The sequence below is a fragment of the Ciona robusta genome, chromosome 1 (assembly GCF_009617815.1).
Source record: "Ciona robusta chromosome 1, ASM961781v2".
NCBI lineage: Eukaryota > Metazoa > Chordata > Ascidiacea > Phlebobranchia > Cionidae > Ciona > Ciona robusta.
Genome location: NC_143235.1, coordinates 15,429,394 through 15,456,352, shown reverse-complemented (window position 1 = coordinate 15,456,352; position 26,959 = coordinate 15,429,394). Strand labels below are relative to the sequence as shown.

General features: G+C 36.8%; 5 protein-coding genes across 10 annotated transcripts in view; 4 read left to right on the top strand and 1 right to left on the bottom strand.

Annotated features, from left to right (window-relative positions):
* The first annotated feature begins 3 nt into the window (after window positions 1-3).
* Window positions 4-2,624, top strand: LOC149743706 (F-box only protein 4-like). Its single transcript, XM_089884308.1, has 2 exons — window positions 4-214; window positions 706-2,624. Exons 1-2 carry the CDS (start codon window positions 4-6, stop codon window positions 1,926-1,928), a joined length of 1,434 nt encoding a protein of 477 aa, XP_089740434.1. The 3' UTR covers window positions 1,929-2,624.
* Window positions 2,625-3,152: 528 nt separating this feature from the next.
* Window positions 3,153-9,763, bottom strand: LOC149743705 (proto-oncogene tyrosine-protein kinase Src-like). Of its 2 annotated transcripts, XM_089884296.1 has the most exons (12): window positions 9,451-9,763; window positions 8,815-8,908; window positions 8,098-8,190; window positions 7,749-7,846; window positions 7,256-7,399; window positions 5,844-5,993; window positions 5,532-5,665; window positions 5,073-5,195; window positions 4,549-4,702; window positions 4,162-4,293; window positions 3,833-3,978; window positions 3,153-3,301 (listed from the first exon to the last, which is right to left on the bottom strand). In XM_089884296.1, the coding sequence occupies exons 1-12, from the start codon at window positions 9,461-9,463 to the stop codon at window positions 3,245-3,247; spliced, it is 1,338 nt and encodes a 445-aa protein (XP_089740422.1). In that variant the 5' UTR covers window positions 9,464-9,763; the 3' UTR covers window positions 3,153-3,244. The 2 variants fall into 2 exon arrangements, with proteins under 2 accessions (XP_089740422.1, XP_089740413.1); XM_089884287.1 differs by lacking the exon at window positions 9,451-9,763 and having other exon boundaries at window positions 8,815-9,440.
* An 899-nt stretch (window positions 9,764-10,662) lies between these two features.
* LOC149743704 (beta-1,3-glucosyltransferase-like) lies at window positions 10,663-12,619 on the top strand. The gene has a single exon (XM_089884274.1). It carries the CDS (start codon window positions 10,707-10,709, stop codon window positions 12,222-12,224), a length of 1,518 nt encoding a protein of 505 aa, XP_089740400.1. The 5' UTR covers window positions 10,663-10,706; the 3' UTR covers window positions 12,225-12,619.
* Window positions 12,618-13,424, top strand: LOC149743703 (RING-box protein 2-like). Its single transcript, XM_089884370.1, has 2 exons — window positions 12,618-12,763; window positions 13,114-13,424. Exons 1-2 carry the CDS (start codon window positions 12,628-12,630, stop codon window positions 13,278-13,280), a joined length of 303 nt encoding a protein of 100 aa, XP_089740496.1. The 5' UTR covers window positions 12,618-12,627; the 3' UTR covers window positions 13,281-13,424.
* A 2,138-nt stretch (window positions 13,425-15,562) lies between these two features.
* The window catches only part of LOC149743700 (transient receptor potential cation channel subfamily A member 1-like), a 35,343-nt gene continuing 23,946 nt past the window's right edge, over window positions 15,563-26,959 (top strand). The window contains exons 1-3 of one of the 5 annotated variants that reach the window (XM_089884179.1): window positions 15,563-16,658; window positions 17,368-17,536; window positions 18,417-18,514. In XM_089884179.1, coding sequence (XP_089740305.1) covers window positions 16,446-16,658; window positions 17,368-17,536; window positions 18,417-18,514 — 480 coding nt within the window. In that variant the 5' untranslated portion in view covers window positions 15,563-16,445. The other 4 variants (XM_089884173.1, XM_089884186.1, XM_089884204.1 and 1 more) reach the window with 4 other exon arrangements.

The window sequence follows — 26,959 nt, the reverse complement described above, 5'->3', positions numbered from 1 at the left end:
ACGATGGACAGCGTAGCCAGTTCCACAGTTAACCCACAAGGCTCTATGGGTTTGCATCAGAATAATTACAGCCAAAGTATAAACAACGAACGAACGATAGTTCATGTGTTTAAATTCTTTCGCGACCGATATGTTTTTAAGATAAAAGATGGCGGTTTGCAAAGCAAGAATTCTGACGACCATGATGACGCAATGACAACTACTGATAACGAAGGTGAGGTATTTATGTTTAATTTATTTGTTTTAAATATTTGGTAAATGAAATGTTTATTATAATAGTTTAATTTATAGTTTGTAATTTTATCGATTTATTTTGCAAAGCTGTCATGATGTCGAAAATTGTAACTCCCAGTGCAAACAGGATCTGTACTGTTTTATAAGTTAATATAATGTAGCAATTTATAAAAGAGTCTCACTGTCATAATGTAACTTAGTTATTCTCGCTTGGGGGCAACCACAGTCGTTATAACACGGGTGATCTGTTTCATTCACTTCGTGCTTGCCTAAGTTACCAGTGTTACCACATATATAACTTATTTATCTCACATGACGGGGCAACGAGAGTCGTTACAACACGGATGTTGTGTTTCATACACCACATGTTGATACAAACAAACATACCATCGACTCTGGTCTATAGGAAAGCACCTTACTAAACCACAGCACCATTTAAATGGTTTATTGTTAACGTCCCCTTGATTACAGAACCACAACTTGAAACAATCTTCTCAATAAATCTTGATGATTTACCTTATTATTGCAAACTTATCGTTTTATCGAAACTCGACGCTTCAGACATTAATCATCTTTCTATGACAAGCAAGCACTGGAGGGCGGTATGCAGCGACCAGATATTGTGGCGAGAGTTATTGTACACGGACATGCTCAAGTGGCCAAACATTGGAAACAAGAGTATTCCGTTATTATCATTAGCTGAATACTTTAAAACAACAAACACAACAGCGGTGGTTTGTCATAACGGTGAACTTCCTAATATTGCTTATGACTTGTATGCGAGGTTATGCAGCAGGAACAATGTTAATTACAAAGCTTTGTATTTTCACTCTGCGTACCAGCGTGTACAAGACCACACGTTCATTGGCGTCAAACACACAAGTAATGAAGTGGAAACGTCAATAAACAACTTAAGTGAGACACAAGACACGACACTCGCCGCAACTCAAACCTTTCCAAGATTTCTTCGTAGTTTATGGATGAGAATGAGATCGGGAAACGGTGAAGTTATCATGCTTGGTCCTGGCATGGAGTCAACAAACACAAGTAAAATATTCTCTCGACTGCTCTGGGCGCGACCAGATTTGCTGATGACGGTACGTTTGCTACCGGGAAGTCAAGACGGTGTGGGGTCCGGCGTCGAGCTCGAGTTCAAGGGTGAAAAGAGGTTTAACCTTATCGCTCTATACTCCGGTAACCATAGAGACCGGGCAAAAAGATCGGGAATGGATCGATTGAGGAGGAGCAACATACTTGATGTTGTGGAGCAAAATGTAGGTGAAGATACGTCAACATTTGATCCTTACCTACCTGCTTTTAAACTTCATGAAACTGTCCTTAACTTCTTAAACAAAAGAACGGAGACGTACAGACTCATCTATGTGGTTGATGCAACTAAAAATCAATCGCTACAAAATCTGTCCTGTAACCGACTTGAGTTAAAAGCTTTATTGGACGGTGTTCGTCACTGTGAGCAAGGACGGGATTTGAATCCTTCATCAATTCTGCGTCGACCACTGCTTGTTTTATGTTGTGTTGATGTTTCGACAACTGAACGAATATCGTGCGTTGAAGTTTCTTCTTTACTTGACCTTCCCGCGATCACAGATAGACCGTGGTTCGCACAAGATATTAACGTCAGTAATTTGAACGGGTTGGAAAATGCTCTCGTTTGGCTGTTCAAACAACTTTGATAATTCTTCAGAAAATTTGTAATTTTTAAGTTTTTTTATCAAGAAATATTTTTACTGTTGTTTTATTAAAACAAATGTTAACTGTTTTTAAACTAAAAAAATAATTTCGAATTTTTACTAGGCAATTTTATTGTGTTTTTTTGTTGGAAAAAATGTTAGAATGTAAATTTTTTGTTTTTTTTATTCTTTTTTTTACAAAAGTGAATGTTAATCAAGTTAGATGTGAATTGACATAAAGTTTCCTGCTGTTCTACTGTTAGTTTCAACAAATACTGCGCAAATATTTCTCTAGATATTGTGTCTTGTTTTACATTTTAAACATATGTTATTATTAGGTTGTTTGCTCTATGCAATATACTAAAACAACATTGAGTTAACCTCATATTCTCTCATATATTAATTAATCATCATTTGACGTCACTAACTTTATGTAAAACAGGTCTAAGTTGACCGACCCTCGAATTTCACGGTGGCAACTGGCAAATGCCACAGACTACTTTCACAAAAAGTCTGAAAATGCTTTGTTTAACTTGTTGTTTCTATCTTTTGTTATATATTACCTGGTTAAGGTGTAAATATGGTCTCGAACATTGATGTTCGATCAAAGTGATATGTTCACCCCATATGTTTAACATCGTTTCAAATGCCTCATAAATGGTCATGAGATTGAATGTTAAATACATTTTCTTTACTATCTTTCAGATGTGGTTGTTTGTTTAACGATAGATTCAGTTATTATTGTATAAAAGTGGCTTTACACAGTATCCCCAATTCGTCCATTTTGTCCGGATTTCGCTGCCGCATGCGGAACTCGGAAATGGGTTTGCATGCGACTTCGCAAGCCAGATACTGTGTACAGGTACCTTAAGCTTGTTCCAGATATGTAAATACGATTTAGTTATTCTGTCACAGTTTTACAGAACCAACGATTAACATCCCAGAGAAACCTGGGATGTTGGTTAGTGTTTAACATTAGGGTTGTTGTATTAGTAGTTGTGTGTGGAACGGTGGAATTTTTTTCAAACCTTTTGGGGACAAAGATTTTAAATTAATTCTAAAAACGGAGTTTTACAAAAATGTTCATAAGTTCACTTTTGGTCGGTAAAAGATCTTCAGTATTTGTGGCACGGTGGCTTGAGTGTTGTGTTAGTCCAGCATTATTGCTTCATTTACTTAAATGGTGTATAGGAATATTGCAGTGAGTGGAAAAATAAGTCTGTCACATTAACAAGATGTTTCAATCTCAGTATAATTTCACGCATACGATACGCAACAGTGGTTATAAAGTAATAAGCTGATTTACAATGTAATAATATCTAGAACGTATTTTCCCCCGTCATATCCAAGCTAGCCACCACTCCTTCAAAGTAACCCTGGAATAAAACAAGATTTAGTTTGGTTTTCTAATAAAGATCGCCTCCCCTTCAGACCAACCCACCAGTGTGGGCGTATGTATCTTTAAAAATGACACTTAACAGCAATTGCTCCAACCCAGTTATTGCTTATGGGATGTTCAAAAGCATACAGAAAAAACAATCACCCACAAAGTTACATACGAGGTAACTTGTAAGCGGGCACGAGGTGTATGAAACAGAACACCCGTGTTATAATGACTGTTGTTGTCCCGCCATGCGAGGATAAATAAGTTACTTACGTGGTAATGCGTAAGGGGGCATGAGTTGTATGAAACAGAACACCCGTGTTATAACGACTGTCGTTGCCCCGCCATGCAAGGATAAATATGTTACATACGTGGTAACTTGTAAGCAGGCATGAGGTGAATGGAACAGAACACCTGTGTTATAACGAGTGTCGTTTCCCCGCCACACGAGGATAAATAAGTTACATTAATTCATTCAAGTAATATTTAGAAATTGGTTCTTATATTAGTCAGGTATCTTTACATTTAAATAGTTGAAGTTTGGTCTTTGCTTTGGTTCCTTCTCCCAACATTTCATCATAATCCCATACACATGATCGGGACATGTCACCGGCTTCGGGATTCGATATCCACTTTCCAATAGTTTCATCAAACTACGTGTTTCCATTCCTACAACATAAACATATACAATGTTGGGTTAATATGACAACTCTGCTCTAAATATCATGTTCCACCAAAAATTAGCAATCTAATGTTAAGTGATATAAAAAGCCTGGTTTTAAAATTGGGGTGCTTAGTCCACTAAAAGATTGTATTTAAAAAGTTTATTATTAACCTTCCTCCGACCCTTACCCCTATAAGGCGATTCTCCTTGTGTGATGATTTCAAACAGAACAATCCCGTAACTCCAAACATCGGACTTGATGGTGAACTTTCGATGCGTCAAAGCTTCGGGCGCCGTCCATCTTATCGGCAACTTGGCTCCTGGTTGGTTGGTTGTTATTTATAAAATTCCGTGTTTAATATTTGGTTTATTTATCAGCCATGCTTTTATTCGACACTTTTACTCAATTAGTTTACACTCGTAGCATGTTTCAACGACTGTTGTTTTGTTGCCAATTCTTTTCTCTTCGTTGTTTTAATTAACTTGATTTTCGCTATTGTATTCAAAGAGATAAATAAAATCATACTATTTAAAGAAATATAAAACATATGTTGTCTAACACCACCCATACTTACCTGCATGCGCAACGTATTCATCTGTTGGGATGAAACGAGCCAACCCAAAGTCAGCGATCTTACATTCCTTGTTTTCGCCGACCAGGATGTTTGCGGCGCGTAAATCTCTATGGATGTAATTGTTGGCCTCGATGAAAGCCATTCCGGATGCCACCTGTGAGATGATGGAATGAACATGAATGTAACTTATTTATCCTCGCATGGCAGGGCAACGACAGTCGTTATAACACGGGTGTTTCGTTTCATACACCTCTTGCCAGCTTACAAGTTACCGCGTATGTAACTTTGTGGGTGATTGTTTTTAAGTATGGTTGATTCAAACAACCCATTAGTGACCACTGGGTTGGAGCGACTGCCATTAAGTGTCTTGTCTAAGACATACACGCACAATAGTGGCAGAGACCAGCCTTGAACCAGTAACGTCTTGGTTACGGGTTGGCGTGCTAACCAGTTATTACCTGATTTTAGACAAACATGGTCATATTTGCCAATATAACACGGGTTCATACACAACACATTCTCACCTGAGCAGCCATATCCAGCAAGTCACCAAGCTGTAAATCATACGAACCTTTCCTCTTTAAATAACTCAGCAGATCTCCATTACACATAAACTCACTTACGATATAAACTGGTTCAGTTGGTACCTGGCAAAATGTGTGGAAAAGGTGGTGTTTTAATGATGAATAAATGTAACTTGTTTGTGACAGAACAACAATACTGTTTACCACCAGTGTTCTGTTTTATACCTTCTATTTTACAGAAGCAGATGCAAAAATTCATTTGCCCACAAAGTTTCATATGTGGTAACTTGTAAACAGGCATGAGGTGTATGAAACAGAACACCCGTGTTATAACAACTGTCGTTTCATTCTTGCATTTATAGATTAAATTTAAAACAAGCCAAACTCAAGCACTCCCCCAGTGGTTGGGGTGAAATATGTTTGTCAATAAAAACACCAAGTATGATTATAATGTCCCACCACAGCGTGTAGTTTAACAAGTTTGTCGTGCTGGAGTTGTTTCATTGCTTTTGCTTCTTCCAGGAAAGCTTCAGTTGTCATGGTTCCTATCTGTAGTTGTTTGATTGCTACAGTGAAGCTGCCATCCAATGTACCTGTGTGGGTTAGTGGGTAAATGTAACTTATTTATCTTCGCATAGGGGTTTCAAACCCTCTGGTTAGAAAGCTACTGCCCCATGGAGTTGTATGTCAAAGCCGTTAGGTGTTTTACTCAAGAACACTTGCACAACAGCATGGGTGTATTAACAAACACATATTAACAATTAAACCCACCCTTCCAAACGTCCCCGAACCCCCCCGACCCAAGTTTGGTTTCCAACTTCAACCTCCCCCTGTCTATCTCCCAAACATCCAGCTCCATGTATTCTATGCTTGGTTTGGGTTGAGGGTAAACAAGGTTGCAAGCCAAACCATCAGAGTTCTCTGTAAATACAGGAATATTTGTCAAAATACAAATATCTGTCTAATTGTTAATAATACTCTGTGTTGCAGGGACATTGATTATCATAAGTGCGGCGCCGTGGCGTAGTGGTTAGCGTGCCTGCCTGTAACCATTAGGTAATGGGGTCAAGGCTCAACGCTGCTACCATTGTGGACGTATGTGTCCATGGGCAAGACACTTAACGACAATTGCTCCAACCCAGTGGTCACTAATGGGTTGTCCAAATTATCAGCCATACATAAAAAATGAAAAAATCCAATAAAAAAATAATCACCCACAAAGTAACATACATGGTAACTCGTAAGCGGGCACGAGGTGTTAAACCCGTGTTATACCGAATGTTGTTTTCCGGCCACGCGAAGATAAAGTAAGTTACATTCGTACATTCATAAGTATTAAGTTAGGTTGTTAAGATATGAGTAAGCTACTTTCAATTTTTTGAATAATTTTTTCTTAGTTGTCGTACTTGGACAACTTCTTAGTGACCACTGGGTTGGAGCAAATACCGTTAGATGTTTCGTCCAACGATACATTTATGTGTTGCGTTTAACATGTTTCGATGAGTTGGTTTATTTATTAAATTAAACAACCAATGTCACTAGGGTTATGACATTGGCATGAGTGAGAGTGAAAACCCAGAAATTAGTTTTATAAGAATGACCGACTCCACTTTTACCTTTGTAGCAAATCCTCTCGTTAAACAAAGGGCTTTTGAATTTGAAAGGAAACTATCACGGCCACGAGTTGAACTCAAATACAACTAACTAATATTTACCTCATGCATCAGCAATTAAGTGAAACATTAAACATTTGAATGCAAAACAATCATTCTTATCAAATCAACAATAAATATGAACTTATTTGTTTAAGGTATTAAAAGGTTATTTAGTTACTCCGGTGGGGTTTGAACCCGGGCCATTACGAGACTAAAGGTTAAATTCAAATCAATTCAAACCCAAACTCATACAATATATAAATCAGCCCCTCTGCCAATCATTTGCTACGATGTTTCAATATCCTTTACAGGTCATCTGCATTAGGGTGGATGACATTATTAGCACAAAATAATATATCGTAAAGTGGGAAAATAAAAATATAAAACGATTGTGCGCAAAAAAAGCTAATTTCCATAACATTTTCATGTAATTGTGGACCAGTTTCATTAGATTTGGGCAATAAGGGTATTTAAACCTCATATTAGTATGGTAAAGACACAACCCTAACTATTTTATACAGTACATACGCATGTAATGTTGTATAAGCTGATGCAACCCCAGAAACCTCCTCGCACTCGTGATGAAATATTTCCCATCGTCATAATTTATTCGGAAATGACTGATTTGTTTTGTGCCATCTTTTATTTGGATCATTGTTAATGTGTATGAACCTGAAGTTTTGAATGGATGAAAGTTAATATACTTTAATGGTGGGCTAGGACAGGCGTTATATCATGTTTACTTCAAGTTATTTTAACTGACATTCTATTCCACCTTTTTGTGTTTACCGACTGTTGTTTCGCTGTTGATTTCCTTCTTTGTTTAAAAAAATTATAAGATCTTTCCATCATATATGAAGAGGTAAATAAATGTAAATGTTATGTTTAAGAGTAAAAAAAGCACGTCGCAAATCGCATTTAGTCATAGATTAGATTCATTGGAACAATGAGAAAATGCAATGAACACACATGCTACTAATTCGAGGCCAGGTTAAGTTTAAAATATCCTAAATATCCAAACCTTTGATGGTTTCACTTTCACGAATCAAGAAAGTTCCTGGCTCAGAATATTGAAGTAAATTCTCAGCTTCGATTCTTCCGATGTTTCCATGGAACCAACTGTGGTGTATTTGAGTGGCTTGATGTAACTTCGCATGGCGGGGCAACAACAGTCGTTATAACACGGGTGTTCTGTTTCATACACCTCATGCCCGCTTACAAGTTACCACGTATGTAACTTATTTATCCTCGCATGGCTGGTAACAACAACACTCGTTATAACACATGTGCTCTGGTAGCAGAGGGGAGCCTTGAACCAGTAACCCCTGTGTTACAGCCAGGCACAGTAACCATTATGCCACGCAACTTACGGTTTATTTGTAAGATCAAGCTGTATGAGATGACTTGGTAAATAGCCTTTACTGCCGGAGGTTTCACTTTGTACATAACACCAGTCGTCAGTTCTGTGGTGAAGGTTTCATTATAAGGCTGGTTGTGACGACATAATGTTGTTCATGAAATTCATCTCGCGATAATCAACAAACGAAAATAAAACAACAAAGTGTCAGGAACAACTTCAGCTACAATGTACATTGGTTCATTCATCTTCAAAATTTACTCCATGAAATTCACCTCACATCGCCATGGTAACGAAACCCAACCTACCACGGCAACTCTTTTCTATTTTTGTAAAACACCCATGATTGTGGTGCTGCAACCAGGCCTAGTGTAATTTTAAAGTTACTTTGTTTTATATCAGAAAAAGTTTACAAATGTAAAGATAAACAATTGTAATATCAGGCAATACAGCTCCACTGTTAATTAACACATAAGTTTGCAATAGTGGGAGCAATAAGCCTTCCAGATAAAATATACGAGGTCATATTTGATACTGTTGTTAAACAACCACCATTATTACATCATCACACCCATTATTACATCATCACACTCATTATTACATCATCACACTCATTATTACATCCATTATTACATCATCACACCCATTGTTACATCATCACACTCATTATTACATCATCACACTCATTATTACATCCATTATTACATCATCACACCCATTGTTACATCACCTTTCCAACAAATAGAAAGCTTCTCCCCCTTTACATGGGATGTCACTGTTATGTTTGGGGTTGTATTCAGATATTGAAACGTACCTCGGCGAGGCTGAGGAAATATTAAGTTTTAACTTAAGATGTATCTTTACAATCTTCTGGTTATACTTATTTTTAGATATGAATAAAAATAATATTTTATGCAAATTTTTCCAACAAAAATTCAATGACATTAATATAAATAATTTATTACAATATATTAAACTCATGTTTGGTCAAAAGGCATTTTGCCCATAATAAGTTAAAATATGTTGACCAATCAGAATTGAAACTCAAGTTTCCAAAATCTTTTACAACAATCTGATTATGATGTAACAAATACTTTTTGTTGTTAAACATTTTTCAAGAAACTAGCTGTAAAAATATTTTAGTTTTAACGTTTTTTTAACTACCTAAAAATTATAACAATCTTTTTTTCATTGTTATAGTATATAGGAAACATTTTATTCCAACTTTATCTGCATTTGGGCAAGACTTTTTAGAATAAAATTAACATTTCCACGTACAAAATAATCCTAAAAAAAGATTATGTACATTATGCCTGGTAGCAAAATAAAACAAAAAATAAAAAAAATAAGTTTTAATAATTCTTACCTGGGTTTTGCATTGTAGCTTGTAAGTGCAGGAATGTGAATGGGACATAATGTAGAGCAAGTTTAAACAACAACTTAAACAATAAGTTAATAATTGATTTGTATTTAATGCAATGTAAACCTGTGTTGTTAATAGCAGTGACTTGTTTGGTCTTGTTACTGATTATTGTTTGCAAAATAAATATTTTAAACTAAAAAAAAGGATATAGCAACAAAAAAAAACAGTTGATAAAACATGTTTACATATAATTCGACATATATTTAAAAAACGAAACTGTTAAAACACATATTGAATAAGTGAATGCAGTCTGTTCTGTATCAGGCAAAGGTAAAAAATGTTATTATAAAATATATTTTTTTCATTTTTTCTTACATTGTGCATTTATTTAAATACATATACAACATTAAAATAAAATTGTTTTGTTTAAAATATTTATTTTTATTGAGAATGTTTTACAGACTGTCACTCTTTTGTAAATTATCTTCTTTTATTTGTTTTAAATTTTTGTTTTAATAAAATATTTTTTGTTTATAAATCTTCTTCACCAATGGGGAAGTACCTAAGCTGATAAACTTTATAGAAATCTTTTTTAAAAATGAAAACGATATTTTAAAATTAGCATGTAAAATGTATTATGGTAAAAAGAAAGTCATGTCTCTTTAATCTTCTAAAACCGAATTTGTTTTTATAGTTAGTTACATTTTGTGGTTGAAATTGTGTTTAGTTAACTGTAAACACCGAAACCAGTGTCCACCATTCTGTGGTTGCCGCGTGGCTTTTTAGCGAAGTCGAGACGTCGCTGCAGAGATCTAGAATAAGTCTGTGACGTCATAATGAAGAACAGAAGTTCATCTATCGTTAAAACAATGCAGTCTTAATTAAAACAATGAAGTGAATTAGCAGCAAAACGACAATCGTCAAAACACTATGGGTAAAAACTACTTGAGTAAAAGTGTTTGAATAAAAACAAATTTTGTATATTATTGTGGCGTTATGTTAGAACAGCGAGGAAGTTTTTGGGTTATTTTGACATATTTATCCTGGCATGGCAGAAAAACATACGTTTTATAACACGGGTGTCTTATTTCATACATACCGATATCACGCAAGCTTACAAGTTACAACATATGCAGCTTTATTAGGCTGACAATTTGTAAATTGGTACGAGGTACCTACTACATTTACAACCTGTTTCATTTATAACTATTAATAAAAAGAAAAACTTTATTTTTCTGCAGGGTTTAAGGTCCACTGAAATGTTAAAACATATTTTACTTTTTGCGTTTGTTGCCACATTTTCGTTTAGTTTCATTGCAAGTGTAGCAGAAGCAAACGACGCTGAAGTATCTTTATTGGTCGTTATAAGAAGCCAAACCAATCAGTGGCACCATGACTTAGCTGAGCAGAGGAAAACCAACCTTGATCAACAGATTGCAAAATCAAGTCTCAATGCACAGGTGTTGCTTCTACACAGAGAATGGCCGATAGAACAAGCTTGGGTGGTTCTGCCTATTGTGCCGGACTTATCGCGAAAATACGCCGATAATTTTGACTGGGTTATGTTTATTGAGGAAGACACACAAGTTGACATGAAGGTTTTAATGAAAGATATTTTGCCCAAGTATAACCGTGAGGACAAACTATTCATGGGAAGATGCTTATTTGATAATTTTCCCACCATCATCCATCATTATGCTTTCTTCGATGGGAAAGTTAAAGATTTTAAATATCCTGACTTCGACTCCGGTTGGCTTATGAGTCGAGCATTGCTAAAAGTCGTGGCTGTCGAATACGACGGCAACGATCAAAACATGGACTTCCAGATCGATGTGAAACATGAGATAGCTATGTACATGGACAAGAACATCGGGGTGAAGTTGACTTGCGTGTCGGAGTTGTGTGGTGGGGTAAAGGGTGATGTATGCGCTACGTTTGTGGACCCCACGCTGCACGACTGTGGGCATGAGGTTAGCTTAGATGATGTTCAAATCAGTGTTAAAACTACAAAGAAGTTTCATAAGGATCGTGTACAAGTAGTGAAAAAAACATGGGGACCATACGTTAAACACATCACTTACTACAGCAATGTTAGCGACCCTACTGTACCAACAATAGACTGTGGGGTGCAAAACACACCTACTGGACATTGCGGCAAAATGGAAGTTATTATTAAAGATTTCTATAAAAAAGATGAAATGAAACATTTAAAATGGCTCGTTATCGCGGATGATGACTCAATTATTGGGGTGTCTCGAATGGTAAAGTTACTAAACTGCTATAATCACAATTCCCCCATTGTATTGGGCGAGAGATATGGGTATGGCCTTAACAAGGGATACGGGTATGGATATATAACTGGTGGGGGAAGTATGGTTATGAGTAGGGGGGCGGTAAGTGCTTGGTTCAAACATGAATGTAGTTGCCCAAGTATCAGTACACCTGATGACATGTATTTAGGACAATGTTTTTCATTCAATGTTGGGGTGCCTGTCGTTCATTCTCCTTTGTTCCACCAAGCGAGGCCGGTTGATTATTCGGATGGTTACCTCTCCAACCAACAACCCATATCGTTCCATAAACACTGGGAAATAAACGCGTATGATGTTTACAACGAATGGTTCGCCGACGATGACAAGGAAATGTACGGAACAAAACAAGCGACTTCAACAGCCACCCCTACAGCGCAAACAGCGACTCCAACAGCCCCCCCTGAGGCACAACCACAGCCAATACCCCCAACCCCAACTGAGTCGCAAATTAAAGACGAACTTTAAATATTTGCAGTAAAATGATATCAAAAGTTCAATTTTTCCATTTTTTCTAAACATTGTGCATTTGCGGAAATTTGGCAATCATATTTGAAATTAAGTTTTCGACTTTAAAGCAGTTTTATTGAAGCTTTTCTGTTGAAATTAAGTTACACCCTTTAGTACAAGTAACCTGTTAGATTAAATTGTATCATAGTTTGCAGTTCAGTGTTCTTAAGTCAAAATCTTTGTATTTTTTTCAATGCTTACAGGCTTCGAAAGCATATCAGATATGTGTTTGTTATTTCATGCTTGAATTTGTTGGTGTTATTGCAGTTTCCACAGATTATACCATAGTATTTGCTTTCTATGTCAAACGGGTGGTTCGTATGAATTATAATACTTGCTTGTTTAAATTCCAGGTTAAGATATGGCTGACGATGCCAGCGATAATGCACACGAGAAACCCACACAGTTGTTTACATTGAAGAAATGGAATGCAGTGGCGGTGTGGAACTGGGATGTGGAGTGCGATACATGCGCTATATGTCGAGTGCAAGTTATGGGTGAGTTTGGGGGTGTTGGTTTATAGGGGAACATCTGACATGTGTTTTATTTTGCAAGCCTAATTTCTGTGTTATGTTCGGTTGTTCTCGTGCCACCTTATGAGTTGCCATGAGTGTAACTTAGAGTGTAGTTATTGAGGGCAGCTTATTTATCCTCACATGGGAGCGGCAACATACACCTCGTGCCAGCTTATACGACACCACGTATGCAACTTTATGGGTGATTGTTTTTATGTATGGGTGACAATTTAGACAATCGATTAATGACTGGGTTGGATCAATTGAAAGTATCTTTACCCAAAAAAATATTCAAAATACATCCACACCTTCTAACCATGTTTATTCCACAGATGCTTGTTTACGTTGCCAAGCAGATAACAAACAAGACGAATGCGTTGTAGTTTGGGGCGAATGCAATCATTCATTCCATAATTGCTGCATGGCTTTATGGGTGGAACAAAACAACAGGTGTCCATTGTGCCAGAAAGCATGGGTGATCCAGGGCACGGGAAAGTGACCTACATGTCATCTGTTATTATCACTGTGTTGAATGCATTATGATGAAACAATAAGTATTGTCTTGCTAACAATCACTTGTTTTATGGAATGTTATTATAATATGTTTGTTATTATTTGTGAATAAATCATCTTCTTTATTGAATGAATGTAATATCCTCTAAAACGACAGTCGTTATAACATGGGTTTAACACCTTGTGCCAGCTTACGAGTTACCATGACACATACGCCCACAATGGTAGCAGCGACGAGCCCTGAACCCATTACCTATGCCACGGCGCCGGTATTAGTTATTATGTGGTAAACTTTGATCATGGAAACATTAAAAAAGCAAATACAAGCGTTTCTAGTTCTTATATCTTAACCAGTGGATACCAGGTTCGAGGCTTATTATTACCCGTGTCACAACGACTTTCGTTTCCTCTCCATGTCACACGTGGGAATATAAAGTTACATTCACTTGAATTTGCTCACGAGCGACTTGCATGGTCGGAAATATTTACAAAGCATGGTCACTAAAGGTCGCCACGCGTTTATGAAAGTCAGGGGTTCGTTGCGGAAATATTAAAAGTTCAAATAAGTCGTTGAATTGCATCATTTGTGTTGCTTTGTTATAGTGTAACTATGATTGTGGAACTACGTGCGTGTATTTCTGTGCTGTTACGTACATTGTGTGTTTCTTCAAATACAAAAGCGAAGATCAGATAAATTAAAACAACAAAGAGAAAAAGAAGAAAATTAGCAGCAAACGACTGTCATTAAAACACGATACGGGAATAAAATACAGAAGAGAGTCAAAAAAGCGCGGCTGCTAATTAAAAAAAAACTTGTTTTTAACATTATTTTTAATTGACCCCAAACGCCGACGTGTTCTTAATGATCGGTGCCGTGCGCATGGTAGTCAATCACTACTTTATTTACACACAACAAACAATTGCCGGTGATATGTGCGACGTCGCGAATGTAATATCTGGGTATTTTGCACGAGTGTTGCCGTATAGCATGTGTTAGTTAAAATAACCTGGTTGCTTTAAATCTATGTTTACTTTGCAAAGCTTGAATGAAGTAGAAAGCTACTGAACCAAAGTTTTTTTAGGTTTAAGCTGTTTTGTAGGTGTAGTGTGTAGAATGTGTGGTTCATATTCGTTGTTTTGTTGCTTTAATGTTGATTCTACAAAACTTTATGTAAATAAATAATTCAGTAACTTGTTTCGTTTATAAACTGATATTTTTACACTGGTGCTGGGTAACAAGTTGTTAAAGTTGATCAAATGGTTGGTGGGTTTGAATTTACTAAGGTAGGGTAAGATGGTACATTGCTACCACCATTGTATTATATATGTTTATTTTACGACACTTAAAGGAAACAGCATAGAGTAAATTGAATTTTAATAGGAAGTTATCACGTCGATAAATCTTGCAACGAGTTTGTGTGAAAAAGTTGTTTCAATGTTTTGTTGTCGTTATAGTTTGTTTATTATGGAAACTTTAAGAAAATAGATCGGTCATCGAGATTGGATATGGGAGTATTTTGCATGCGTAAAATTTCTGTGTAGGGTGGTTGCTGGGGTTGTTTGGACGCTTTGGTTTTGTTGCTTTCAAATTCATGTTTATTTTGCGACGCTTGAAAGGGAAAGATTAGATAAGGCCATATATGCTGAGTAATGATATGGCTTGGGGGATGAGAGGATAAATTGTCATGAGTTGTTGCCACGCTTCATTATAACTTGGTGTGGCTGCGGGAAGGTGGTTGGGTGGGTTTGGTTGGTGAGTGGAACATGCCATGATAGTTGTTTATCTCTTCGAATAAAGTAGCGAAGGTCAAGTCAGTTAAAACAACGAAGAGAAAAGAATTAATAAAACGACAGTCGTTGAAACAATTTATGAGTGAAAACTATTTGAGTAAAAGTGTCGGATAAAAGCGTGGCTGCAAAACCAACTGTACAATATAAATATTCATGCCTAACCGCCGACGCACGTGAGGTAATTAACGTTTGTTTAGGAATAGACCAGCGATTGTGAGATTACGACGCGGCGCTGTCATAAATTAACCGGCTATGACGTCATAATCGCACAGTCAAAGCGAAAATTAAATTTATATCTGATCGAGTTCGTATGAAAGCGGGCAGTTGTACAACGGCCGGTACAATGCTGTAGGAAGGAAATGAATGAAATGCAGTGGGATCCAAACAGACAGACAGTCAATATAAATAAAGGAATTTAATTTGGAAAGGAAGTCCAGGGAAAAAGAAGTCTGCTGTCTGGATTGTTTAGTTTATTTCCATCTGAATTCACTGAAATAAGTTCAAGACGTTCAATATAAAAGCAGTAGTTGAAGCCAGGGAGGTTATATGACGTTTGTTTTCAATAAAGTAAAACATGAGACACACAGTATGTGACAAAAGGTGTAAGCTTATTAAGTTTAAATTGGCTCAGATTACATGCCATGCTGTATCCTGGGGCGGGGAGTTATATCTTTATATTAACATTTGTATATATTACTGTGGGGCAAGATAGGATACCATTAGAACATAATATCCAATATTTCGCGATCGTGTTTTAACAATTAACAACGCTCTTCTTTGGAGTCGCAAGCATCGTTCTGTAAATAGTCTTTGTTTGGGACGATAAAACTAATTGAAGACGTGTTCCATCTTGCCCCAACCTGCTATATATATCAACACAGTGTAATATTGCATTTTAAACGACTTATCGTATGTCAACACAACGTTCCAAGGCATTCCTACCTTAAGCACAAACCAAGGTTTCAACGGCGGAACGAGAAACGTCGGTTCCAGCCAAGCGAGGATTGTGTTTGCCGCGTTCTTTACGCTTCTAGCCTCGAAGTAAAACACAAGTTGGTCGCCACCGTTTGTTGTGGCCATTGTTTTCTTGGGTAGTTTAACGTGGTGGGTTTAATGGTTGTTGTTTGTTGGTAATTCTTCCGCTTTGTTGTTTTAATCTTATTACGGTTTATACAGATTATGGTAGCGAAGATTGAAGAATAGTTGAAACAGTAGGACAGGATATAGCGACAAACACATGATTTGAGTTAAACGCATTTAGCTGGAAGAAAGAAGCTTGGTCGCTTCACTTAGCAGACAAAAAAACAGTTATATAATTTGATTCCTTACTATCGTAGTCGAGGAGATAGCTACTTATGTTATGTTTTCTTTATGCCTTGATCAATATAGGTTGGTAGCAGCTATGTGTGACAAGGGGAAACCTAACCGAGTGAAACTGACCGAGTTTTCTCAAAGTTCGATCAACCAAACAGTCACCGAGGAAAGCGCGTCACTTATGAAACCTGACATATTTGTTGTGCCTTCGGATGGAACGCCAACTGCTCGTAGAAGTAGTGGCACAAGGATATTCAGGGTAGGTGGTGGCCTTGTTTATCCTCGCATGGCGTGACAACGACAGTCATAACACGGGTGTTCTGTTTCATACACCTCATGCCCGCTTACAAGTTACCACGTATGTAACTTATTTATCCTCGCATGGTGGGGCAACGACAGTCGTTATAACACGGGTGTTCTGTTTCATACACCTCGTGCCCGCTTACAAGTTACCACGTATGTACCTTATTTATCCTTCGTTATAACACAGGTGTTACATACCTCATGTTGCAACTTTACCAAGCTTAATGTTGGGTAATGGACCAATTCAAGCGTATTTGAATGAAAAATGTAAATCCCAAGTCTATACGCGTTTTGGCGTAGAAATTCCACCGTAGTAGTTTGGGAAATGGTCCATGTTTTTTTTATCGTTGCATATTTTCTACGCCTCACTGAAAACCCCAACCTTTATTAAATAGAATCTCTATTATTGAGTGTCTATAAACTGCCTCAGTGGGGTTTATATGGTAGCACCCTGGGTGTTCGGGTAATATACCTACATCCCAGGTCTCAGGTGTGTCTCACTGAAGACCTCGCACATATAAAATGAAAAATGTTTATAAGTTGTAGCGACGTCATTTATAATTCATCATGAACCGGTGTGAGTCAAAATCGGAGACGAAAACATTGGAACGGATTCCAAATTTTGAATAAAATATTACTGAACTATAAAACTCTTCCCACCGCAGGCTGTTCGTGACGTAGTGCGGGTGACGAAACGCCAATCACAGCAGAATTCACCGAGTCTTGGGAGAATTTCGAAGTCGTCGCCTCGACCTTCCAAATATTCCTTTCCCGATCTTGAGCGGTTGAAACATGACAAGCAATGTACGTGCGCTGCATGTTTGGGCTGGGCAGGTAAATACAAGCTGTAACCATTAAAGTTTATGTTATTTTTGTTTAATGGGTGAATTATAACTGCATTGTTTTATGTATTTATTGGATGAGTGAATTGTTTGTATTCTTATTGTGCAAAACATTGTACGGCAATTGCTACAATTGGTCGATTGTATTGGGAAAATAGATTGCGCGCAACCTGGTGATCACTAATACTCTCTCATTCCTTTATTTTACGAATTTATCTTCACGTGGCGGGCGAACCCTAGATATACCAACACGAGTGTTCCACCTCGTCTCCGTAGTTAATTAATCGCCGTTTATACAACGTTCTATTCAATGACAATGTAATGTGATACAGCTGGCTTATTGTTTTACCGACACTTATAAAAGCTCTATAGCAGACGTTGTCACATTAAACCCTTGGGTGGTAGGTGGTCAACGTGAGCCAGTTATCTGTACATAGTCATGCAGCAAGGTCCTAATAGTAGAAAGCAGAATAAATAAAATGAAATTAAAGGGAGATACAGTAACCACAGAGTATCCCATATACCACGATCATGTTTTTAACAATGCTATTTTAGAGTCTAAAGGAAACGTTAGTTTTGTAAATGTACTTTGTTTATTACCAAATGGGACGATAAAAGAAAACATGGACCATCTTACCCCAATCGATTTTATGCATGCATATTCGGCTGGTAATTACGGTTGGGTTGAAAAGCCACGTTTTGCTCAAGTAGTTTAGACCAGCAATGGCCCATTTTAACGACTGTAGTTTTTCTGCTAATTGCCGTTGATTTAATTATTTCAATTTATGCTACCGTATTCCATATATTATGGTATGTTACTACACTATAGTTTAAAATATGATAACAATAGTTGAAAAACATTGTTTTCTTAGAAAACGGCAACAAAGGCAGAGGTGTTCAAATGCAGGAAACGTCGATTGATTCGAACGATTTATGTTTGATTTCTGATGGGCCGGATTATGCGTTCAAGGTTCGTTGGGTTGATATATTTGTGCATATTATATGAGGGGCCCAACATGGGGTATATAGTGAGGTGGGAGAAGATGTGACACCTTTGGTACATAATATATAAATATCCTGATCGTGTTTTTAACAATTAACAACGGTCTATGGGAGTCGTGAGGATACGGTTTCATAAATTTTTTAAATGATTTTTGTTTACTACCTAATGAGACGAGAAAATAGAATAAAAATGTGTCCCATCTCCCCCCACCCTACTATATATTACTCTGGGGGAAGATGTGACACCTTTTGTACATAATATCCAAATATCCTGATCGTGTTTTTAACAATTAACAACGGTCTATGGGAGCCGTGAGGACACGGTTTCATAATTTTTTTAAATGATCTTTGTTTACTACCTAATGGGACGAGAAATAGAATAAAAATGTGTCCCATCTTCCCTACCCTACTATATGTATTTATTACACCAATGCTTCTCAACCCTGGGTCACCATTTAACTTGGTTGAATTTTGCAAAATATTTGAATTTCTGCTCATTTTATAAGCTTCACAAACTTCATATTTTATACAAAAGACAAAACAACTAAAAAGTTAGACTTTAAATCATTAAAACTACGATTTGACTTGATGTACAATGCTACCTCTACAGTATATTGATAAAAATTCGTATATTTTTTGCTACAATAGCAATTTAAACATTATATTTCAAACATTAAAATATCCATGGTCACAAAAGATTTCTCCTAACTCTTGACTTTGTTTACCAATAATCGAAGCTGTTACGTCATGAAAGACCCTATATGTCGTCATAAACACACGCATTCCAGTAAAATCAATATCAGATAATTCAGTATTTTATAAACAGTTTTAGATTATATATGATGGACTTTAATGGCAGCCGGTAAATGGGTGATATCACTTATGTAAATAAACTTAAATCGTCGCTTCTTGGATATTGTTTGTTTAGATTCTATATGGTTTGTAAAATATGACATACGGCGTTATTTGGTTTCAACAAACCAGATGTTATAAGACCATATCTCAATAAATCAACTATTTTTACGGCTAGTCATGCCAGGGAATCTGAGATGTAGGCGACAGTTGACCCGTAACTGACCAAATATCGTTGGAATTTAACTCCTATTTCTCCCACACAACTGTATACCACTAACTATACATATAGTATAGAAAGTATAATATAGTGGGGTGGGGGAGGATGGGACACCTTTTGCACAAAATATATAAATATCCTGATCGTGTTTTAAACAATTAACAACGGCCTATGAAAGTCGCGAGGACAAGGTTTTATAATTCTTTGAATGTTCTTTGTTTACTACCAAAATGTACGAGAAAATAGAATGAAAAGGTGTCCCATCTTCTCCCATCCTACTATATATATATATTGTACTTTCTATTCTCTTTGAGAAAGTTTTTCTATATATGTTCAAGATACTTTGCAAGATATTTGGAAGTTAAATTTTACAGATATTTGGTTTCAATCATGAAACAGTACGTTCATTCAACATTATAAACCATATGTCAAGTTGAACACAAAGCCCCAAATATAAATTTCGCTTGTTTTGTATGTTTAAAATATAAACCTCATTCTTTACATTACGTTATTTCTATATATTGCGTCATATAATGACGTATGTAGTCTCGTGACGTATTTATGGATGAATGCAACTATTTTTACATTGTGTGGCAGAGCAACAACACTCGTTATAACACAGGACCAAAAAAATGGAATATTTAATTCGCTTTTCCCACATAAACCTATTCTCCATCATTTTTATGTTTTGTCATTAGGTGATCCAAAAATTTGTCGTTTCGCGACGTTTATAACAAAACCATTTTTCAATTTAATAATCTCTAATAACCGCCTTCACCGCGAAGCGTGTCACGGTAAATGCTATTATTACGTCACACCTGGGGTTGTTTATCATGATTCAAGGTTTCGTAATTTTGCTCCGTCATCCTTGTCCACGTAACTTCCGTTCGAATATTGCAACGTCATGTTTGTTTTGCATTGCAACCTAGATTAGTTTCGCAACCGAACGCAATATAGCGGGGATCATGTTGATGGTTTATTCCCTATTAATGTTGATCGATCGCCGACCAGCAAGCCACACGTGGTGGGTATACCTCTATACTAGCGTTGGGTGGCATGGTTCTGTGGGGTAAGATGGGATACCAGCTCATATTGTCCCGTATTTTCCAATCGAGTTTTTAACACTTAACAACGCTCTTTTATGAAAATACAAATTTCGTTTAAACAAAACTTATGATGTAACAAGACTAGAAACTATATATATTCTAGTTAGATCAAAGAATAAATATTATTTTAGGTTTCGTCTCAAATTCGTTGAAACGACATCAATTATTTCACCACCACCTAATATAACCTCATGGTGAAAGGTGTTTGTATAATTCATTACCTGCGTTGTATTTCTATAACATGAGACACCGTGTTATGTTTCGGCTGTCGATTAAAGGGATCGGTTTTCGTTTATAAGCTTCAATACATGGCGCCCTCTATAACATATTATAGAGGGCGCCATGCTTCAATATAAAGGTTATGAATAAATGAATTTGTTGAATGAATGCAACTTGTTTGTATAAAAAGTCATAAAATAAAAGCGATCTTGTGTTGCTCAATAATCTGTATAGTGACGTCACAACCGAAACGCGAAGTAGCGATAAATCAACTGCAAAGCAACAATGGATGGAATAATAGAATTCAAACACAATACTCCGACTTTTAAACAACTATAGACAAGTCTCGCGGTTTCTATTATGTTCGAATAATCAATCTTTCTTTGGAGGGAGAAGCGGTAATTGTTTCCTTGTGTTACGTCACATTACCCAATGTTGCTTAATAAATTATTTCCGAACAATCGCGCTGTTCGCTAACACAGCACGCGTCGTCCCAGATTACAATCGGACAATGAAAATTTAATGTAAACTCGCGGAGAAACATCGTTATGAATAATTGATGAAAACTTGGAGTGATAACTAGAGGTTTGGTTGGCACAACATCGTAATTGGAACGTTTAGAATTATTATCTGTTCAGTTCCTGTTATTTCTTCAAGATAGTGGTTTTAATGTATTACCCCAACGTGGCAATCATGTTCTGCCACGCGAATACGACTCCTTTCATAAAATCTTCCCGGAACAAATTAGAATAAGTTGCTGGAAAATCGATCGTCGAGAATTGTCTTCTTAACCACAAGCGACGAGCAAGGAGATTTAACTTTATGTAATGAGGCGAGCATAGGGTAGGGAGGGGAGGGGGGTTGGTGCGTATGGAAGGGGAGGGGGGGGATTGTAAAGATAAAATTGTATTTGAATGTGAAAGATTTTCGGGCAAGATTACAACACCTGAACGAACGAATGGAAAATAGACAAGCTGATGAATTAATGAATAAATGAAGGAGTGACAAACAATGAAAAAGGGTTCAAGAATAAAATAATAGATAAAATGAGTGAATGAATCAGTGTATATTGTTTATTTAACAATTGCCGAAGACGTTCGTTTCAGATTTAAAATATACGTGGAAGCAACAACAGTTAATTTAAAATGTTTATTCGCTGCGGAAATTTAAAATATTTTAAAATAAATTAAATCCGGTTCATTTCTTCCGGAAATTGTCTCTGTATTATGGCTGACAGCAACACGATATAAATTAAATAGGATGTATTAGGATGACGCGTTGTGTTGGCGGAAATATTAAAGTATTTGGGAGAAAAATTCAATGAGACCACGAGAAAAAATATATTGTTGTAAAAATATTTAAAAAAATTTTTTTTTTCTTGGTGCTATCGAGAGTCTATAGGAGTTGCAGCGCGTGTGGTGCTGGCGGTCGGTTTGTTTATGGAAAGTTCGTAGAAAAGTATTTCTGGAAACTGAGTTCTTTCACGATGGTAGAATCTACCTACAGTATAGACCCAGTAACATGGGCGTTGTTAGTTACATATTGATGGTTTTAATTTTAGTTGAAATTCGCGGTTTTATAGATAAAATGCAAGTGGTGGTTTTATATGAGCGAGGCACAATATATAGTAGGGTGGGGGAAGATGGGACACCTTTAGAAAATAATATCCAAATATTCTGATGATTTTAAACAATTAACAACGGTCTATGGGAGTCGTGAGGATATGGTTTTATATTTCTTTAAATGTTTTGTTTACTACCAAAAGGGACTAAAAAATGAAATGCTGTCCCATCTTCCCCTACCCTACTACATAGTCAGGGACGGCATGGGACGTTTGGTATCAAGCCATAGTTGCCCATTGCTTGAATATTGTTAGTGCAACGTTTTGTAAAATTTGACAACTAGAATGTTCGAGATGTTTCTGTAACCAAACAACACAAAGTGAGTTTCAAACGTCAGTTTATGTTAATAGTAAAGCAATCAATGTTTATAAATATTAGATTGAGATATCGAGTTAAACGTCATTGGGAATTGTATTTATTTAAACCAAGCCAGAATGGTGGGTTAGCTTTGGTGCGGTTAGAGAGAGATTCAGTCTATTACCTCAACACCCAGAGTGCTACCATCTAGACCCCACTGAGGCAGTTTATAGACAATCAATAATAGAGATTCTATTCTATAAGGGTGAGGTCTTCAGTGAGACACACCTGAGACCTGGGATGTAGGTCTATTACCCCAACACCCAGGGTGCTACCATATAGACCCCACTGAGGCAGTTTATAGACACCGTATAGATAGGTTTTACGATGGGTTATTTAGAGATTTGGAAATTAGTTTTAATGTCCTTTGGTTAAAGATTGTACTAAGCAAAGTTGTTTGTGCAAGGTTTTAGTTGTTTCAAATGAAGGGTGAGGTTGAGTAAGTCACAACTGAATAAATTGGAACGAGTTAAATTTAGTTTCGATCACGGTTTGTCTATACGAGGTGTATTGGCCATGATTTTTATAAATTATTGTGTTAAAGGTGTTATAACGATTGTCGTTGTCTTCGAATACGATGGCGATGATCGATTTTATTTAAGTAGCAATGAGCAGGGATTTCAGCAGCAATACAACGTTGCAACTCGAGTGTTCTGTTCCATACACCTCTTTACAAATCTCAGGTTACACGTTTGTAACTTTGTGGGTGATTGTTTTATGTGTGACTTGACAAAATCTGTATGACTTGACAAATTTTCCATCTTAGTTTACAAGTGTTTGTTGCACACTTTAGGTTTCAATGATTAGTTGAATATTAATATCGAACATGGGAATTAAAATCGCTGCTATCAACCATAGACGGGAAGACGTGAAAGCTTGGCATGTACATGGTATTGTGGGTGATGGCCAAGATACATCTCACGAGGAAATACATGAGAAAGAGATTGACATGGCGTTGGAGGTGTGTTGGGGGCGTGGTTCGGATATTGAAGCAACGTTGAAAGGGGTGGTTGTGGCGGTCTTTATAGGCTGAAATGTTAAATTTATTAAGTCAGTTTTTTAATATTTTCTCGGCGATTATTTGTAAAAATGTCATCTTACTTTTTGTATTTATTTTAGTTTAAAATAAATTGCAACACGAACCCGATTCAAAGTAGATGTGCTAGCACACATGTTGAATGTTTTCTTAATTTTGGAATTTAATTGCGTACGAGCGTTTCGACATACAGGTCGCCTATATACCAGGGTGGATGTAACAGTGGGGTTGCGGTCAGACAAGTCAGATAAAGATCTTCTTGCAATGTATTTAAACTACTTCCCTATTTGTACACTATTTGTATTTAGCGTCAAAGGGCCGCGAGGTTTGCCATAGTATATTTATCCGTCTTAACATGTATAGTAGGGCGGGGGAAGACGATACTTTTTATTCTATTTTCTCGTCCAATTTAGTGGTGAACAAAGCGTTACTAGTAGTTGTGAGCCGCTGATGTCCGTTGTGTTAAATGGTGGTAACAAAATATATTGTTTAAAGATGTCATCGCTTGCCTGCTACCTGTTTACTGTGACGTCATAGACGTGTAGCGTAAACGCGAGGTGCGCGATTCGAATTCATTGTCGATGTACCTTCGTGTTGGAAGGTAAAGAACGCGGTGCTTGGTGGATTGTTACGTAACAATGGTGTATTGTGAGGAATAGCAGGCAGAATATTGTAGTGTGTGACGTCACAGGGGTTCAAAGATTCACGTCACGATATGTGACGTCAGTTCCTTAAATCTGCAGCGATAATTAAACTACTCAATCAAGTTGTGTTGATAGATACATGTCCTAATATATTGAGAAGGCCATGTTAGATAACGTTAATGACACCCGTTAGAAGGAATGTACATGAAGGTATTATGGCAGAGCGTGGCGAAGCAAGTACTAACGGCTAAATAATAAGTTTGTATAGCATACTGTGGGGGAAGGTGGGACACCTTTAACACATAATATTTAAATATCATCACCCAGTTTTGAACAGTTAATAACGATCTATGGGAGTCGCAGGGATACGGTTTTAATTCTTTGAATGTTCTTTGTTTACTACTAAGTGGGATTAGAAAATAGAATGAAAGGGTTTCCCATCTTTCCCCAATCTACTATATAAAGATATACATTAAGCTTGTATGTAAAGTTTTGTTATATAAGAATAGATAGGTATAGTGGCAATGTGTTTATGTAGGTATTATAGTTGCTGTTTAGCTTGGCAATCGCTTAGGGCAACATAACAGGATTGTAAGATCTTACACACCAGGTTTTAGTGGCAGAATATGCTGTGTTGTAGCGTGCAGGGAATTTGTTTGTTCAGCGTTCATGGTTCTTTATGTTTAATTAGTAACAGCCAATGTTGTGAAGGTTTACCGAAGTCATTAACTTTTACAGGGTTACTTAAGTCAATATTCTGCTATCAGGCATGTAGTGTAGAAATGAGGCCTGGAATGAAATTAACGTAAATTTGATTTGAACCAATATTTTGTCTGCCATGCGGCTTCGACGGCTATTGAGTTAAACACATATCGATCCGCAGTGTTGTATTGTACAACGAGAAAAGGTGTATGGGGTATGAGTGTGAGTACTGAACAACTGACTGGAGATTACGATCGAGTTAAAAGCGGGTTTGGTGAAGACGTTAAATACGAGAGTCATGAGGAACTGAATTATTTCGAAGCTTTGCTGCTTCGGCTGAGTCATGCTACGTATGACGTATCGACGCCAAAGTTACGTAGTGATGAGTCAGCAGAAAGTGAGGACCTCGAGGGGGCCGTGACCCCGTTTAAGTTTTCCATGATGGAAGAACTTGAGGTCGAAGAACGTCGTGAGAAGAAAGTCAATGTTGAGATTATGGAAGTATGTGGGGGGGGGTTGTATTACTGTGGGGTAAGGTGGGTTACTGTTACCACATAATATCCCATCTTTCCTAATCGTGGTTTTAACAATAAACAACGCTCCTATGAGAGCTGTAAACATACGGTTGTTTACCACCAAATGTTGTCTACCTACTGGCATGTTAAAATACATTGAAAACGCCAACCAATCCACCCATAACCGCGTATTGATTTATGTTTGCGTCCAAATGTTTTATGTTGTGAATACATGAGTGGTATGATATGACACAAGATATGCTTCGTTTATGGGAACCGGGCTAGAAAGTTTCAACTTCATATTGACATAAACGTTACGGCTGCAATACGGTTATTTCGCACATAGTTACAGCTAAATCGTGAATTCTCTTGATTACACCACACATAGTTTACTTTCGACTTCGCCCCTACGTTTCGTCTGCCGTTTGGCAAAATTTCATCAGGGTTTTTCAAAAATAAACTTTAATGATTTTTAATTTGTGGATCTTTTACAGTGTAGTTTCTCAATAAGAATAATAAGATTATAACTCCTAAACAATACATGTAACCGAGTACCCTACATACAGTGAGGTGGGAGAAGATGGGACACCTTTAGCACATAAAATCCAAATATCCGGATCGTGTTTTAAACAATTAACAACGGTCTATGGGTGTTGTGAGCATACAGTTTAATAATTCTTTGAATGTTCTTTGTTTACTAACAAGTGGGCGAGAAAATGGAATGAAACTGTGTCCCATCTTCCCCACCTATATATATTTTCTCGCTTATGTTTATATTCCGTGCCAAACAATGCACATCATAGCGCGGTTATTTTAGCGTTGCTAATCTTAGAAAATAATTTATTATTTATCACCTTTCAAACAAACGAAGATTAGTTTCGTCAAAGTTGAAAGATTTGATCTAAATATTGACTCAGTGTTGAAAAAGCAAAACAGATTGCCCGATTTTAAATATTTCGCTTCTAAATGTGTGAAAATATGATTTTATCTAATCTTGCCACGCAAAAGTAAACATGTTATGTTATCTTAAGAAGATACTTGTTTTCATTCCTCTTTTTCGTCCCGTAAGGTGGAAACAAAAAATATTTACAAAACCATATCCCCGCTATTCTAAAAAAGCGTCGTTGATTATTAAAAATA

What these genes read in the sequence shown, in the direction of transcription:
- LOC149743706 (XM_089884308.1), top strand. Translation starts at nt 4, where the DNA reads ATGGACAGCGTAGCCAGTTCCACAGTTAACCCACAAGGCTCTATGGGT. An exon ending in GACAACTACTGATAACGAAG is followed by an intron (nt 215 to 705) that starts GTGAGGTATTTA and finishes CCTTGATTACAG; the next exon opens with AACCACAACTTGAAACAATC.
- LOC149743705 (XM_089884287.1), bottom strand. Translation starts at nt 9,065, where the DNA reads ATGAGTTTAATATATTGTAATAAATTATTTATATTAATGTCATTGAAT. An exon ending in CTTGATCTTACAAATAAACC is followed by an intron (nt 7,847 to 8,097) that starts GTAAGTTGCGTG and finishes AATACACCACAG; the next exon opens with TTGGTTCCATGGAAACATCG. An exon ending in GTTCGGGGACGTTTGGAAGG is followed by an intron (nt 5,666 to 5,843) that starts GTGGGTTTAATT and finishes TAACCCACACAG; the next exon opens with GTACATTGGATGGCAGCTTC.
- LOC149743704 (XM_089884274.1), top strand. Translation starts at nt 10,707, where the DNA reads ATGTTAAAACATATTTTACTTTTTGCGTTTGTTGCCACATTTTCGTTT.
- LOC149743703 (XM_089884370.1), top strand. Translation starts at nt 12,628, where the DNA reads ATGGCTGACGATGCCAGCGATAATGCACACGAGAAACCCACACAGTTG. An exon ending in ATGTCGAGTGCAAGTTATGG is followed by an intron (nt 12,764 to 13,113) that starts GTGAGTTTGGGG and finishes TTTATTCCACAG; the next exon opens with ATGCTTGTTTACGTTGCCAA.